Genomic DNA, 17,262 nt, shown 5'->3' with positions numbered 1-17,262 from the left:
GGAGTCAGCTGCTTCTGTTGATTGGTTGGGTGTAAATATCTCCATCTGACTCTTTCAGCTGCTTGTTGGGTCTTTTGGAGGGCGTTCATGATAGATCCCTTTCTGTGAGCGTTCCATAGCCTCAGTAATAGTGTCAGACCTTAGGACCTCCCCTTGAGCTGGATCCTGCTGGGCCTGTCGCTGGACTTTCTTTTCTTTTCAGTTTCCAAGACAGTGTTTCTCTATGAAGCCCTGGCTGTCTGAAAACTCATTCTGTAGACCTAGCTAGCTTCATCCTCAAGAGATCTGCTTGCCTCTGCCTCCTGAGTTCTGGGATTAAAGGCATAAGACACCACTGCACAGTTTAGAAAGCATTTTTTTTCAATAGGATAATAGTCCTCTTTAATTTTTATGTTCTCAACAATAGGTTTTATCTTTTAAGATTTAAAATTTTATTTGTTGGGCTGAAGAGATGGTTCAATGATTAAGATCACTGACTGCTCTTCCAAAGGTCCTGAGTTCAATTCCCAGGAACCACATGGTGGCTCACAACCATCTGTAATGGAATCTGATGCCCTCTTCTGGTGTGTCTGAAGACAGCAACAGTGTACTCACATATATAAAATAAATCTTTTTTAAAAATTTTGTTTTTATTATAATTTTTCTTTATTCTTGAGAATTTCATACTTATAAACAATAAAATATATCAATCCCTATTTCCTCTGTCAGCTACTCTCATGTACCCATTAATATGTTCCCTCTCCAGCTTTATGCCATTTTTTTATTGAGTATTTTAAACATGCATATACTGTGCTTTGGTCAAATCCATTCCTCTTTCTCTCCCCTCCAGTTCCTACTCTTTGCCCCAACACTGGTCCTTCCCAACTTCATGTGCTTTCTCTTTAAACCCAACTGAATCTACTTTGTGCTACCTATACATGACTATTTCCCTGAAGAAAACTATCATCAGGAAGCCAGTAACTTCTCTGATAGGGGTGAGGCTTTATGTGCTCCCCACCCCGTCTGTCCTGGGCTTTGGCCCCTTTATCTCCTGCAGGTCTGTGCATGCAGTGCAGTCACAGCTGCTGTGAGTTGCTGTAGGCAGTAGTTTTCAGCACAATTAACTGGACCAGGGATGTGCTCTATCTTGTCAAGGAAATCAAGTCCAAGCAGAAAGTGGTTGGTTACTCCCATAATTGTGCAGCTATTGTACCAGTGGGCCTACCCTGCCAGTCCTGTCATTATTGTAGCTGGAAGGGTTCACACCTGTGTAAGGCTGTCGATTATTTTTCTTCACCAGTAACATGCATAGCACCTTTCCGCACTATGAAAGCTTCCAGGTTGATACCATCTTAGTTTCTCCTTGTTTGTTGAATCAGGCATGTGGTGTCTTCAGCAGAAATCTTACTATCAAGCTTTGGAGCGTAACCGGGAGCAATGGCAATAGCCTATTGAGAAGGGTCTTTGGGATCATACTGGCCAACAACTTGATTGCCCTGCTATGACCCCTTACTGGTTTCCTGTCATCTATTGGTACTCTAATTTAAACATATATATCTAAAGGATCAAATCTGTTGTTCAAATACAGGAGAGAACACTGTTTGTCTTTCTGGGTTTGAGGCATCTCACTCAGAATGATTATTTTTACTTCCATCTATTTACCCATGAACTTCATTACTTCATTTCACTTGACAGTTGAATAATATTCCACTGTGTAGATGTACTGCTAAGTCCATCTAGTTCTGCCCATACATGCATGGATGTGAGGCCATCCACTGGAACATGGGAAACCAACCAGTGGGAACACCCTCAAAAAGAATGATTCTCCCTCTTCCACAGCTATCCACTTGCAATATCTCCTCATTTAGGGGTGATGCCTGGAGAGTACTGCCCCCATCTATGCTGGAATATTGTCTGGTTTGCTCATGTGCATAGCAATGTGAGCTCATGTGCACAGCAGCCATGGCCAGTCAAGCTGAGTTGTGTTACTTTTTTTGACCCATTCATCTGCTAATACCCATACAGGTTAGTTCTGTTATTATGGCAGCTAGTTAATCCTAGCTATTGTGAATAGAGTAGCAGTGAACATGGGTATACAAGTGTCTTTGTAGTAGAATATAAGGTACTTTGGATGTTTGCCCAGGAGAGATACAGCCATGTCATATATCAGTTCTGCTTCTAGTTTTTGAGAAACATCTAGACTGATAGCCATAGTGTCTGCACGAGTTTACACTGCCACCAACATGAGTTCCCTTCTTACAACTTCCACACTAGCTCTCCCAACCCTTTCTTATGGATAACCATATCTAGAGCTCTACTAAACCACATGATCTAAAAAAAGTTCTCTCAGGACAAAACACTATAATTTATTTCAAGAGTAGTGTGAAACAAAAATATAACCATGCTTAAAAGATACAGTGAGTTATGTTCACTCTTGGAGAGCAACAGTGAACTCATAAGAAGAGAAGAAATTGGGCTGGAGAGATGGCTCAGTGGTTAAGAACACTGACTGCTCTTCCAGAAGTCCTGAGTTCAATTCCCAGCAACCACATGGTGGCTCACAACCATCTGTAATGAGGTCTGATGCCTTCTTCTAGTGTGTCTGAAGACAACTTCAGTGTACTCATATAAATAAAATAAATAAATCATTTTTTAAAAAGGCAAAAACAGCGGGGCGTGGTGGCTCACGCCTTTAATCCCAGCACTCGGGAGGCAGAGGCAGGTGGATTTCTGAGTTCAAGGCCAGCCTGGTCTACAGAGTGAGTTCCAGGACAGCCAGGGCTACACAGAGAAACCCTGTCTCGAAAAACCAAAAAAAAAAAAAAAAGCGAAATCCTTTGTAAGCATCCTATTGAACTTTGGAACATATGCTTCATTGTAAATAGCACACTGCCTTTCCTCTAAAACTGGTGTAGTTTTGACAGAATCCACCCACAGTAATGAGAGCTTTGACAAGAATGTGTGTTTCTGATTCTCACTCCAGAGGAATGAAGAATATCATGCTTAAATTCTTACATATTTTGTTAGAAATACCCCTGAATATTGTGTAACTCCATTACAAAGTTCTTTCCTGCATTATCTTTAGTAATTTGCATTAATTTCTGTTCTGCCTGACATACTTTATTGATCCCAAGGCATACATTTTCCCCCAATTTTGGCATCTCTGAATTGAGAAAATGTCTTACAATAAAAAGGATCCTGGGAGTGCATCATAGCTTTATTCACAGAAATGTTTGGTCTTAATCTGTTCACCAAAAAAACAAAATACAGTAATATTTAGGATTTGCTAATGTGATCACTGATCTAAACTCTGAGAGCTTACTTTTTTTGTAGTCACACTTTAGCTCATTTCTTTAAAATGGTAATTAATCTACTATTGATCAGGGATCAATAGTCACTTTTCTATAGAGCTGGATATTTTTGGTTTTCATGCACAAGGAGTCTGTTAAAAAATGTTCAAGTCTCACACGTCAGCACAAAAGGAGACAACATATAAAATAAAAAGGAAAGACTATATTGCAATAAAGTATTTTCTTATGAAAACAGCATTCAACCTGACAGTAACTACACTGAACCAACCATACAGTAATTACAGTGAACATTTATACTGTCTCAGTTTCCACGGCCTGGTAAATATACAGACCACAATTGTATTAAATAAGTAAATATACAAATAGTACTGTGCAGAGGAATAGAGGTGGGAAAGGCACTAGACTATACACTCCTATCTGTATGAATAATTTAAGAAACCTTCAACATATGTAACAGATACTTGTACATAGAAGCTCTGGTGAGGTATGCCATAGCACTCTTGATAGTATGTATGCCTCGTGTTACCCTTAGGCAAGTCTTTGGCTTAGCAAAGCAGTACTAACATGTAGTTCTGGAGCACAAGAAGGCAGCCTGGTGTGATTCCAATATTTCAGCTACATTCCAGTTTCTCAGCACTGCCTAAGCATCTTGGTAGTGTGTCACTTTCCCTGCCTTCCCTTTGCTAAGCTGGTTTGTGTTTTCAGATGCTGAGTACAGTGCTCTCTATGTATGTGGTGTATAGCACCCACCACAGTCTGTTAAAGAAAGAAGGCCTGCCTCTTATGAATCAGATTGTGAGCTGGGCAACATTAGGTAAGTGGCCACTCAAAACAAATTGGAAAATTTGACCTCCAGTCACTTTTCTTAAAAATGATACCGTTATGTCTGCATTGTTCTGCTGAAAGAAATAGTTTTGATAAAGGAAAGCTGTAGCAAGCTATTATTTCTATTTCCTTCTGGAATTTGACAAAGAAAAGTCAAAGTCTTATAAGCACTCATGGATTAATAAGAATTACTTGATAGAATATTTATAATATGATAATTGGACTGTGTACTTACTGGACATCTAATAAAATCTATTGAGTTATTATAGAAGTGAAGTTTTATGAATATTACATAGTATATATGCACCACATATATTTAATTTTCCTGTCAACCTTTACATTTTCAGGTCTTACACAGATTAGTAAATGATTAAATTTTATGTTTCCCTTTCCAAAACCAACATTGACTAGATATTTCTCAGCATAATGCATATTTTATAAAGCCACAAAGGTGTTTCCAATTGTGTTTCTCTGTATGGCACCCTTATTTAAGAATGTTAGATTTGGGGATGGTGAAACAGCTCCACAGTTAAGTGCTTACTACTTTCTCAAAGGATATTGTTTGAGCTTCCGGCACTCACATGGTAGTTCACATCTGCCTCAGGAGTGAACACACAGGTAGGGAAGGAAGAATCGTCTTAAGAATAATATAGGAATGGAATTACTTGTACTTTTTGCTCACAGTATTGCAAGTTCCTTTGCAGAGGCAGGAGTATCTCCCTGAGTTCCACATCAGCCAGGTCTACATACTGTCTCAAACAAAGCAGAAGAGAACAAACAAAAACAAAAACAGTACCCTTGACCAGGAGTTGCTGTGCATGCCTTTGATACTGGGGAGGAAGAGGCTGGTGTATCTCTTAAGTTCAAGGTCAACCTACTCTATACTGGGAGATCCAGACTAGCCAGGGATAAGTAGTGAGACACCCTGTCTGAAAAAGGGAGAGGGGAGGGAGGGGGAGGGGAGAAGAAAGGACCTTTGTTTGTTAAGCTATGTTGTAGCTCTAGTCCTGTTATCTTAGGTTGTAGTAGAATGCATATGCATACTAGATAAGAATTCCTATCCTACCGATGCCTGCAATTTGGTTATCCTATATAGTTTTTGTTGTGTGTGTCTGTATTGATCACATTTTCATTTTAGAACAGTAGAAAAGAAATTTACAATTAGAATCAATCTAACTACATGAATATTTCCCTGAGAATACTTTAAGAAATTACTTCCTTGGTTGAGAGTTCTTTGTTTAGCTCTGTACCCCATTTTTTAAAATACGGTTGTTTGGTTTTCTGGAGTCCAACTTCTTGAGTTCTTTATATATATTGGATATTAGTCCCCTATCAGATTTAGGATTAGTAAAGATCTTTTCCCAACCAGTTGGTTGCCTTTTGGTCTTATTGACAGTGTCCTTTGCCTTACAGAAGCTTTGCAATTTTATGAGGTCCCATTTGTCAATTCTTGATCTTACAGCCCAAGCCATTGTTCTGTTCAGGAATTTTTCCCCTTCCCCACTTTCTCCTCTATAAGTTTCAGTGTCTCTGGTTTTATGGGGAGTTCTTTGATCCACTTAGATCTGAGCTTTGTACAGGAGATAAGTATGGATCAATTCGCATTCTTCTACATGCTAACCGCCAGTTGAGCCAGCACCATTTGTTATTGAAGATGCTGTCTTCTTTCCATTGGATGGTTTTAGCTCCTTTGTCAAAGATCAAGTGATCATAGGTTATGTGGATTCATTTCTGGGTCTTTAATTCTGTTCCATTGATCTACCTGCCTATCACTGTACCAGTACCATGCAGTTTTTATAACAATTGCTCTATAGTACAACTTGAGGTCAGGGATGGTGATTCCACCAGAGGTTCTTTTATTGTTGAGAATAGTTTTTGCTATCTTAGGTTTTTTGTTATTCCAGATGAATTTGCAAATTGCCCTTTCTAAATGGCTGAGAAGCACCTAAAAAAATGTTCAACATCCTTAATCGAAATGCAAATCAAAACAACCCTGAGATTCCACCTCACACCAGTCAAAATGGCTAAGATCAAAAACTCAGGTGACAGCTGATGCCAGTGAGGATGTGGAGAAAGAGGAACACTCCACCATTGCTTGTGGGACTGCAAGCTGGTACAACCACTCTGGAAATCAGTTTAGCCATTCCTCAGAAAATTGGACAAGTTCTACTCCTGGGCATATACTCAGAACATGCTCCAACATGTAATAAGGACACATGTTCCACTATGTTCATAGCAGCCTTATTTATAATAGCCAGAAGCTGGAAAGAACTCAGATGTTCTTCAACAGAGGAATGGATACAGACAATATGGTCCATTTACACAATGGAGTACTACTCAGCTATTAAAAACAATGAATTAATGAAATTCTTAGACAAATGGATGGATCTGGAGTATATCATCCTAAGTGAAGTCACCCAGTCACAAAAGAGCACATATGTATGCACTCACTGATAAATGGATATTAGCCCAGAAGCTCAGAATCCTTCCTAGAAGGGGGAACCAAATACCCATGGAAGGAGTTTCAGAGACAAAGTTTGGAGCAGAGACTGAAGGAGTGACCATCCAGAGACTGCCACACTTGGGGATCCATCCCATAAACAACCACCAAACCCAGACACTATTGCAGATGCCAACAAGAGCCTTATAACAGGAGCCTGATATAGCTGTCTCCTGAGAGGCTCAGCCAGTACCTGGTAAATACAGAAGTGGATGCTCACAGTCAGCCATTGGATGGAGCACAGGGCCCCTAATGAAGGAGTCTGAAGCCCCATAGGAGGAACATCAATATGAACTAACCAGAATCCCCAGAGCTCCTTGGGACTAAACCACCAAAGAAAACACATGGTGGGACTGTGGCTCTAGCTGGATTTGTAGCAGAGGTGGCCTAGTCGGTCATCAATGGAAGGAGAGGCTCTAGGTTCTGTGAAGGTTCTGTGCCCCAGTACAGGGGAATGCCAGGGCCAGGAATGGGAGTGGGTGGGTTGGGGAGCAGGGGAGAGGGGAGTGGATTAGTGATTTTCGGAGGGGAAACTAGGAAAGGGGATAACATTTGAAATGTAAATAAAGAAAATATCTAATTTAAAAGAAGTTACTTCCTTAGCATTGGTAGAGTTAGGTATTAGCTTTCAAGATTTCTATCAAGTGGTATGATGCCTGTAAGAACAACTCAGAGAAAGTCTTCAGTGTTTCTAAAATCTACCCTCAACACTGATGCACCATGGTGTGGCTACAACAGGCATATTTTGCTTAAATTCATAAATGCCCAATTAAATAATATATTAATATGTTTATGTCACTTAGAATGGAGGCTCTTAATTTCTCTTTAATATGTTATTATTACTTCAGACAAAAATAAAACCAAGATGAAATATTCAATTTTGAAATATTGGTTTCATTTTTAACTGGCTTTTGTTCAGGCTGTAGCTCAGTGATACAGCACTTGCCCAGCGTGCCTGAGCCATTGAATTTTGGAGAGAGAGAGAGAGAGAGAGAGAGAGAGAGAGAGAGAGAGAGAGAGAGAGAGAAAGAGAAAGAGAGAGAAATAGAATCCACAAACAACAACCAAGAAATGCATCTGACCTGACTTGAAATAAGAAACATTGCAAATTATTTCTTGCAATTAGAATATATATCAGATAATAGCATTATTGACCTACCTACACACCTCAACTAAGGCTTTACAAGTCGGACTTGCAGAGCTTTGAATCTTGCAGGAATTTATAGCTTTAATTAAAATCATCTGTATATTTAGCTTTCTTTAGAAGATACTGGTTACTTAGAAAGATAACAGCTAATACTATAGGTGAGATTGCAGTTAAAAGTAAAGGCAAGTTTTCTTGAATGTCATCCTATTAACATATGTATAAAGGTCTCCTTAGATGGATTAATAAACCTGACACCACCCTCCTCCCTTCCACCCCTCCACCTCCCCCCCCAAAAAAAAACGAGAAAAGAAACAGTGAGTGAGTCTGGAAAGCTTCGCCCAAGTTTCCTACTCTGGAGCACCTGGGATGTTAGGCAGTTGTGTATAGTTGCTCTCTGAAATAGGCAAAATGAGCTTGTGTTTGCTGTTGCTGCCCCTTTTCATCACCTGTCCAACTTGAGGGAGCTGGTTCTCTAGGGTGATGTCTCCACTCTGACCTATGTAAAGTCATTCTCTCCTGCTTCTATTATATCAGGTAGCACACTACAACTCTAGTTGTCAACTTCTCAGCTAATAGGCATAATCTATTTCTAGGGACTATGTTGTCTTTAAACTAGGACATAAATGTCTGAGAGACAAGTTGCTGAGTGTAAAGTAATATACCTTATTTCATTAGAAAATAATAAATTATTCATTTAGGAGTTAATACAAGTATAGTGATTTAGTTTGAATAAAATTCAGAAAACTTGAGTTATTTAACCCACAATATAATTAAAATAAAGTGTAATTTTAGTTAAGAAACCTTGGTGTGACTCTAACCAAGCAAGTGAAAGATCTGTATGACAAGAACTTCAAGTCTTTGAAGAAAGACTCAAAGATCTCAGAAGATGGAAATATCTCCCATGTTCATGGATTGGCAGGATTAAAATAGTAAAAATGGCCATCTTGCCAAAAGTATCTACAGATTCATTGCAATCCCCATCAGAATTCCAATTCAATTCTTCATAGAGTTAGAAAGAGTAATTCTCAGAGTCATTTGAAATAACAAAAAACCCAGGATAGGAAAAACTATTCTCAACAATAAAAGAACTTTTGTGGGAATCACTATTCCTGACCTCAAGCTGTATTACAGAGCAATAGTGATTAAAACAAACAAACAAACAAAACCCATATGGTACTGGTACAGAGACAGGCAGGTAGATAGATCAGTGGAATGGAACTGAAGACCCAGAAATGAAGCCTTACACGTGTACTATGGTCACTTGCTCTTTGACAAAGGAGCTAAAACCATCCAGTGGAAAAAGAGCATTTTCTCTCTCTTTTTTTTAATCTTTTGAAAGTGAAAAATACAACATACACCAAATGTTTTAATTAACCACAAACAAGGCAAAAAAAATTACGTAAATAGCCCATTTATTGCAGGCTAGGCAAGTCTCCAATGGTAGGGCTTCTTCTGGTCTTTCAGTTCCTCAGTCTTCTAATGGCAGACTTCCCTGTGAGTGCAGAGGTGGTGGTGTAGGTCCAGGCCCCACCGGCCACTGTTTTCATGCAGGAACCACAGTGCCAGATGCTTACAGCTCATCTCTTCATCTTGGTCTTGCCACAGAAGGAGCAAGTGTACTTGGCGTGCTGGCTGATTTCAATTTTCTTCACCATTTTCCGGAGGGAAGCACCATAGCAGATCCTGTACTTCCTGAAGATCCTGACCTTCTTGGTGTGTTTAGTCATGTCACCAGAACCAAAGCCCAAGCCCGAAGAGGAAAAGACAGCGTTTTCAACAAATGGTGCTGGTTCAACTGGCAGTCAGCATGTAAAAGAATGCAAATTGACGCATTCTTTTTTTTTTTTTTTTTTTTTTAAATTTTTTTTTTCCATTTTTTATTAGGTATTTAGCTCATTTACATTTCCAATGCTATACCAAAAGTCCCCCATACCCACCCACCCCCACTCCCCTACCTGCCCACTCCCCCTTTTTGGCCCTGGCGTTCCCCTGTTCTGGGGCATATAAAGTTTGTGTGTCCAATGGGCCTCTCTTTCCAGTGATGGCCGACTAGGCCATCTTTTGATACATATGCAGCTAGAGTCAAGAGCTCCGGGATACTGGTTAGTTCATAATGTTGATCCACCTATAGGGTTGCAGATCCCTTTAGCTCCTTGGGTACTTTCTCTAGCTCCTCCATTGGGAGCCCTGTGATCCATCCATTAGCTGACTGTGGGCATCCACTTCTGTGTTTGCTAGGCCCCGGCATAGTCTCACAAGAGACAGCTACATCTGGGTCCTTTCGATAAAATCTTGCTAGTGTATGCAATGGTGTCAGCGTTTGGATGCTGATTATGGGGTGGATCCCTGGATAAGGCAGTCTCTACATGGTCCACCCTTTAATCTCAGCTCCAAACTTTGTCTCTGTAACTCCTTCCAAGGGTGTTTTGTTCCCACTTCTAAGGAGGGGCATAGTGTCCACACTTCAGTCTTCATTTTTCTTGAGTTTCATGTGTTTAGGAAATTGTAACTTATATCTTGGGTATCCTAGGTTTTGGGCTAATATCCACTTATCAGTGAGTACATATTGTGTGAGTTCCTTTGTGAATGAGTTACCTCACTCAGGATGATGCCCTCCAGGTCCATCCATTTGGCTAGGAATTTCATAAATTCATTCTTTTTAATAGCTGAGTAGTACTCCATTGTGTAGATGTACCACATTTTCTGTATCCATTCCTCTATTGAGGGGCATCTGGGTTCTTTCCAGCTTCTGGCTATTATAAATAAGGCTGCTATGAACATAGTGGAGCATGTGTCCTTCTTACCAGTTGGGGCATCTTCTGGATATATGCCCAGGAGAGGTATTGCTGGATCCTCCGGTAGTACTATGTCCAATTTTCTGAGGAACCGCCAGACGGATTTCCAGAGTGGTTGTACAAGCCTGCAATCCCACCAACAATGGAGGAGTGTTCCTCTTTCTCCACATCCTCGCCAGCATCTGCTGTCACCTGAATTTTTGATCTTAGACATTCTGACTGGTGTGAGGTGGAATCTTAGGGTTGTTTTGATTTGCATTTCCCTGATGATTAAGGATGTTGAACATTTTTTCAGGTGCTTCTCTGCCATTCGGTATTCCTCAGGTGAGAATTCTTTGTTCAGTTCTGAGCCCCATTTTTTAATGGGGTTGTTTGATTTTCTGAAGTCCACCTTCTTGAGTTCTTTATATATGTTGGATATTAGTCCCCTATCTGATTTAGGATAGGTAAAGATCCTTTCCCAATCTGTTGGTGGTCTCTTTGTCTTATTGACGGTGTCTTTTGCCTTGCAGAAACTTTGGAGTTTCATTAGGTCCCATTTGTCAATTCTCGATCTTACAGCACAAGCCATTGCTGTTCTGTTCAGGAATTTTTCCCCTGTGCCCATATCTTCAAGGCTTTTCCCCACTTTCTCCTCTATAAGTTTCAGTGTCTCTGGTTTTATGTGAAGTTCTTTGATCCATTTAGATTTGACCTTAGTACAAGGAGATAAGTATGGATCGATTCGCATTCTTCTACATGATAACAACCAGTTGTGCCAGCACCATTTGTTGAAAATGCTGTCTTTCTTCCACTGGATGGTTTTAGCTCCCTTGTCGAAGATCAAGTGACCATAGGTGTGTGGGTTCATTTCTGGGTCTTCAATTCTATTCCATTGGTCTACTTGTCTGTCTCTATACCAGTACCATGCAGTTTTTACCACAATTGCTCTGTAGTAAAGCTTTAGGTCCGGCATGGTGATTCCACCAGAGGTTCTTTTATCCTTGAGAAGAGTTTTTGCTATCCTAGGTTTTTTGTTATTCCAGATGAATTTGCAAATTGCTCCTTCTAATTCGTTGAAGAATTGAGTTGGAATTTTGATGGGGATTGCATTGAATCTGTAGATTGCTTTTGGCAAGATAGCCATTTTTACAATGTTGATCCTGCCAATCCATGAGCATGGGAGATCTTTCCATCTTCTGAGATCTTCTTTAATTTCTTTCTTCAGAGACTTGAAGTTTTTATCATACAGATCTTTCACTTCCTTAGTTAGAGTCACGCCGAGATATTTTATATTATTTGTGACTATTGAGAAGGGTGTTGTTTCCCTAATTTCTTTCTCAGCCTGTTTATTCTTTGTGTAGAGAAAGGCCATTGACTTGTTTGAGTTAATTTTATATCCAGCTACTTCACCGAAGCTGTTTATCAGGTTTAGGAGTTCTCTGGTGGAATTTTTAGGGTCACTTATATATACTATCATATCATCTGCAAAAAGTGATATTTTGACTTCCTCCTTTCCAATTTGTATCCCCTTGATCTCCTTTTGTTGTCGAATTGCTCTGGCTAATACTTCAAGTACTATGTTGAAAAGGTAGGGAGAAAGTGGGCAGCCTTGTCTAGTCCCTGATTTTAGTGGGATTGCTTCCAGCTTCTCTCCATTTACTTTGATGTTGGCTACTGGTTTGCTGTAGATTGCTTTTATCATGTTTAGGTATGGGCCTTGAATTCCTGATCTTTCCAGAACTTTTATCATGAATGGGTGTTGGATCTTGTCAAATGCTTTTTCTGCATCCAACGAGATGATCATGTGGTTTTTGTCTTTGAGTTTGTTTATATAATGGATTACATTGATGGATTTTCGTATATTAAACCATCCCTGCATTCCTGGAATAAAACCTACTTGGTCAGGATGGATGATTGCTTTAATGTGTTCTTGGATTCGGTTAGCGAGAATTTTATTGAGGATTTTTGCATCGATATTCATAAGAGAAATTGGTCTGAAGTTCTCTATCTTTGTTGGATCTTTCTGTGGTTTAGGTATCAGAGTAATAGTGGCTTCATAAAATGAGTTGGGTAGAGTACTTTCTACTTCTATCTTGTGAAAAAGTTTGTGCAGAACTGGAATTAGATCTTCTTTGAAGGTCTGATAGAACTCTGCACTAAACCCGTCTGGTCCTGGGCTTTTTTTGGCTGGGAGACTATTTATAACTGCTTCTATTTCTTTAGGGGATATGGGACTGTTTAGAAGGTCAACTTGATCCTGATTCAACTTTGGTACCTGGTATCTGTCCAGAAATTTGTCCATTTCGTCCAGGTTTTCCAGTTTTGTTGAGTATAGCCTTTTGTAGAAGGATCTGATGGTGTTTTGGATTTCTTCAGGATCTGTTGTTATGTCTCCCTTTTCAGTTCTGATTTTGTTAATTAGGATTTTGTCTCTGTGCCCTCTAGTGAGTCTAGCTAAGGGTTTATCTATCTTGTTGATTTTCTCAAAGAACCAACTCCTCGTTTGGTTAATTCTTTGAATAGTTCTTCTTGTTTCCACTTGGTTGATTTCACCCCTGAGTTTGATTATTTCCTGCCGTCTACTCCTCTTGGGTGAATTTGCTTCCTTTTTTTCTAGAGCTTTTAGATGTGTTGTCAAGCTGCTAGTATGTGCTCTCTCCCGTTTCTTCATGGAGGCACTCAGAGCTATGAGTTTCCCTCTTAGAAATGCTTTCATTGTGTCCCAAAGGTTTGGGTACGTTGTGGCTTCATTTTCATTAAACTCTAAAAAGTCTTTAATTTCTTTCTTTATTCCTTCCTTGACCAAGGTATCATTGAGAAAAGTGTTGTTCAGTTTCCACGTGAGTGTTGGCTTTCTGTTATTTTTTTTGTTATTGAAGATCAGCCTTAGTGCATGGTGATCTGATAGGATACATGGGACAATTTCAATATTTTTGAATCTGTTGAGGCCTGTTTTGTGACCTATTATGTGGTCAATTTTGGAGAAGGTACCATGAGGTGCTGAGAAGAAGGTATATCCTTTTGTTTTAGGATAAAATGTTCTGTAGATATCTGTCAGATCCATTTGTTTCATCACTTCTGTTAGTTTCAGTGTGTCCCTGTTTAGTTTCTGTTTCCATGATCTGTCCATTGGTGAAAGTGGTGTGTTGAAGTCTCCCACTATTATTGTGTGAGGTGCAATGTGTGCTTTGAGCTTTATTAAAGTTTCTTTAATGAATGTGGCTGCCCTTGTATTTGGCGCATAGATATTCAGAATTGAGAGTTCCTCTTGGAGGATTTTACCTTTGATGAGAACAAAGTGCCCCTCCTTGTCTTTTTTGATGACTTTGGGTTGGAAGTCAATCTTATCAGATATTAGGATGGCTACTCCAGCTTGTTTCTTCAGTCCATTTGCTTGGAAAATTGTTTTCCAGCCTTTTATTCTGAGGTAGTGTCTATCTTTTTCTCTGAGATGTGTCTCCTGTAAACAGCAAAATGTTGGGTCTTGTTTGTGTAGCCAGTTTGTTAGTCTATGTCTTTTTATTGGGGAGTTGAGACCATTGATGTTAAGAGATATTAAGGAAAAGTAATTGTTGCTTCCTGTTATTTTTGTTGTTAAAGTTGGCATTCTGTTCTTGTGGCTGTCTTCTTTTAGGTTTGTTGAGGGATTACCTTCTTGTTTTTTCTAGGGCATTGTTCCCGTTCTTGTATTGGTTTTTTTCTGTTATTAACCTTTGAAGGGCTGGATTCGTGGAGAGATAATGTGAGAATTTGGTTTTGTCGTGGAATACTTTGGTTTCTCCATCTATGGTAATTGAGAGTTTGGCTGGGTATAGTAGCCTGGGCTGGAATTTGTGTTCTTTTAGTGTCTGTATAACATCTGTCCAGGCTCTTCTGGCTTTCATAGTCTCTGGTGAAAAATCTGGTGTAATTCTGATAGGCTTGCCTTTGTATGTTACTTGACCTTTTTCCCTTACCGCTTTTAGTATTCTATCTTTATTTAGTGCATTTGTTGTTCTGATTATTATGTGTCGGGAGGAATTTCTTTTCTGGTCCAGTCTATTTGGAGTTCTGTAGGCTTCTTGTATGTTCATAGGTATCTCTTTCTTTATATTTGGGAAGTTTTCTTCAATAATTTTGTTGAAGATGTTTGCTGGTCCTTTGAGTTGAAAATCTTCATTCTCATCCACTCCTATTATCCGTAGGTTTGGTCTTCTCATTGTGTCCTGGATTTCCTGGATATTTTGAGTTAGGATCTTTTTGCATTTTCCATTTTCTTTGATTGTTGTGCCGATGTTCTCTATGGAATCTTCTGCACCTGAGATTCTCTCTTCCATCTCTTGTATTCTGTTGCTGATGCTCAAATCTATGGTTCCAGATTTCTTTCCTAGGGTTTCTATCTCCAGTGTTGCCTCACTTTGAGTTTTCTTTATTGTTTCTACTTCCCTTTTTAGGTCTAGTATGGTTTTGTTCATTTCCATCACCTGTTTGTATGTTTTTTCCTCTTTTTCTGTAAGGACTTCTACCTGTTTGATTGTGTTTTCCTGTTTTTCTTTAAGGACTTGTAACTCTTTGGCAGTGTTCTCCTGTATTTCTTTAAGTGATTTATTAAAGTCCTTCTTGATGTCCTCTATCATCATCATGAGATATGCTTTTAAATCTAGGTCTAGGTTTTCGGGTGTGTTGGGGTGCCCTGGACTGGGCGAAGTGGGAGTACTGGGTTCTGATGATGGTGAGTGGTCTTGGTTCCTGTTAGTAGGATTCCTACGTTTACCTTTCGCCATCTGGTAATCTCTGGAGTTAGTAGTTATAGTTGACTCTGTTTAGAGATTGTTCTTCTGGTGATTCTGTTACCGTCTCTCAGCAGACCTGGGAGACAGATTCTCTCCTCTGAGTTTCAGTGCTCAGAGCACTCTCTGCTGGCAAGCTCTCTTACAGGGAAGGTGCGCAGATATCTTGTTTTTGGACCTCCTCCTGGTCGAAGAAGAAGGCCCAAAACAGGGCCTCTCTCAGAAGCTGTGTTGCTTTGGCAGTTCCCAGAAGCTGTCAGCTTCTGTGGTGCAGACTCTCACCTGTGCAGACTAAAATCCTAAGTTCCAGGGAGTCCTGGAACCAAGATGTTGACCGCTGCTCCTGAGGCCAAGGCCGTCTCCCGAGCCAGGCGGACACCTGTCCTCTGGTCCGGATGGTGGCCGGTTATCTGAGGCCTGCCCAGGCTGCTGCCTCAGCGGCTCTGTGCTTCTGCCCGTCCCAGAAGCTGTCCGGTTCTCTGGCGCACCCTCTAACCTGTTCAGACTAATTTCCTAGGTCCCGCGGAGTCCCGGAACCCAGATGGCGACCGCTGCTGCTGAGGCTGAGGTCGCCTCCCAAGCCAGGCGGACACCTGTCCTCTGGTCCGGATGGTGGCCGGTTGTCTGCGGCCCGCCCAGGCTGCTGCCTCAGCGGCTCTGTGCTTCTGCCCGTCCCAGAAGCTGAAATTGACGCATTCTTATCTCCTTGTACAAAGCTCAAGTTAAGTGGATCAAGGACCTCCACATGAAACCAGATACACTTAATTTAATAGAAGAGAAAGTGAGGAAAAGTCTAGAACACATGGGCACAGGGGAAATTTTCCTGAACAGAACACCAGTGGCTTATGCTCTAAGATTAAGAATCAACAAATGGAACCTCATAAAATTGCAAAGCTTCTGTAAGGCAAAGAACAGTGTCAATTGGACAAAATGGCAACCAACAGATTGGGAAAAGATCATTACCAATCCTACATCCAATAGAGGGCTAATATCCAATATAGACTCCAGAGAACCCTATTAAAAATGGGGTACAGAGCTAAACAAAATTCTCAACTGAGGAATGTCAAATGGGCAAGAATCCCCTAAAGCAAGGTTCAACATCCTTAGTCATCAGGGAAATGCAAATCAAAACAACCTCGAGCTTCTACCTCACACCAGTCAGAATGGCTAAGATCAAAAACAGGTAACAGCAGATGCGTGTGAGGATGTGGAGAAAGAGGAACACTCCACCATTGCTGGTGGGATTGCACGCTGGTACAACCACTCTAGAAATCAGTTAGAAAATTGGACATAGTACTACCTGAGGACCCAGCTTTACCACCCCTGGGCATATACCCAAAAGATTCTCCAACATATAACGAGGACACATGCTCCACTATGTTCATAGCAGCCTTATTTATAATAACCAGAAGCTGGAAAGAACTCAGATGTCCTTCAACAGAGGAATAGATATAGACAATGTGGTCCATTTACACAATGGAGTACTACTCAGCTATTAAAAACAATGAATTCTGCCTAGTATCATCCTGAGTGAGGCAACCCAATCACAAAAGAACACATATGGTATGCCCTCACTGATAAGTGGCTATTAGCCTACAAGTTTGGAATAACCAACAGACAATTCATAGACTACATGAAGCAGAAGAAGAAGGAAGACCAAAGTGTGGATGCTTCAGTCCTTCTTAGAAGGGGGAACAGAATACTCATGGGTGGAAATACAGAGACAACGTGTGGAGCAGAGACTGAAGGAAAGGCCATCCAGAAACTGCCACAACTGGGGATTCATCCCATAAACAGACACTAAACCCAGACACTATTGTGGGTGCCAACAAGTACTTGCTGACAGGAGCCTGATAGAGCTGTCTCCTGAGAGGCTCGGCTAGAGCCTGACAAATACAGAGGTGAATGCTGTCAGCCAAACATGGGACTGAGCATAGGGTCCCCAGTGGAGGAG

At 40.5% G+C, this 17,262-nt stretch overlaps 1 protein-coding gene and 1 pseudogene across 8 annotated transcripts in view; one reads left to right on the top strand and one right to left on the bottom strand.

Annotated features, from left to right (window-relative positions):
- Pign (phosphatidylinositol glycan anchor biosynthesis, class N) overlaps nucleotides 1–17,262 on the top strand; it is a 145,321-nt gene that overhangs the window by 79,716 nt on the left and 48,343 nt on the right. For 5 of the 8 annotated variants that reach the window (XR_387174.4, NM_013784.3, XM_017321076.2 and 2 more), the window contains one exon: nucleotides 3,996–4,104. The exons of 1 other annotated variant lie outside the window; for it this stretch is intronic. Coding sequence is in view for 4 of the 7 variants with exons in the window: in NM_013784.3 (NP_038812.2) it covers nucleotides 3,996–4,104 (109 nt within the window). In the remaining 3 variants the exon portion in view is untranslated. Of the gene's footprint in view, nucleotides 1–3,995; nucleotides 4,105–17,262 lie in introns of those variants that run through there. 2 more of the 8 variants (XR_003955701.1, XR_003955700.1) reach the window with 1 other exon arrangement.
- Nucleotides 9,223–9,511, bottom strand: Gm20302 (annotated as a pseudogene).

This window comes from Mus musculus, chromosome 1, assembly GCF_000001635.26.
Source record: "Mus musculus strain C57BL/6J chromosome 1, GRCm38.p6 C57BL/6J".
Taxonomy (NCBI): Eukaryota; Metazoa; Chordata; class Mammalia; order Rodentia; family Muridae; genus Mus; species Mus musculus.
The sequence above is the reverse complement of the archived record's forward strand: the minus strand, read 5'-3'. Positions and strand labels throughout refer to the sequence as shown.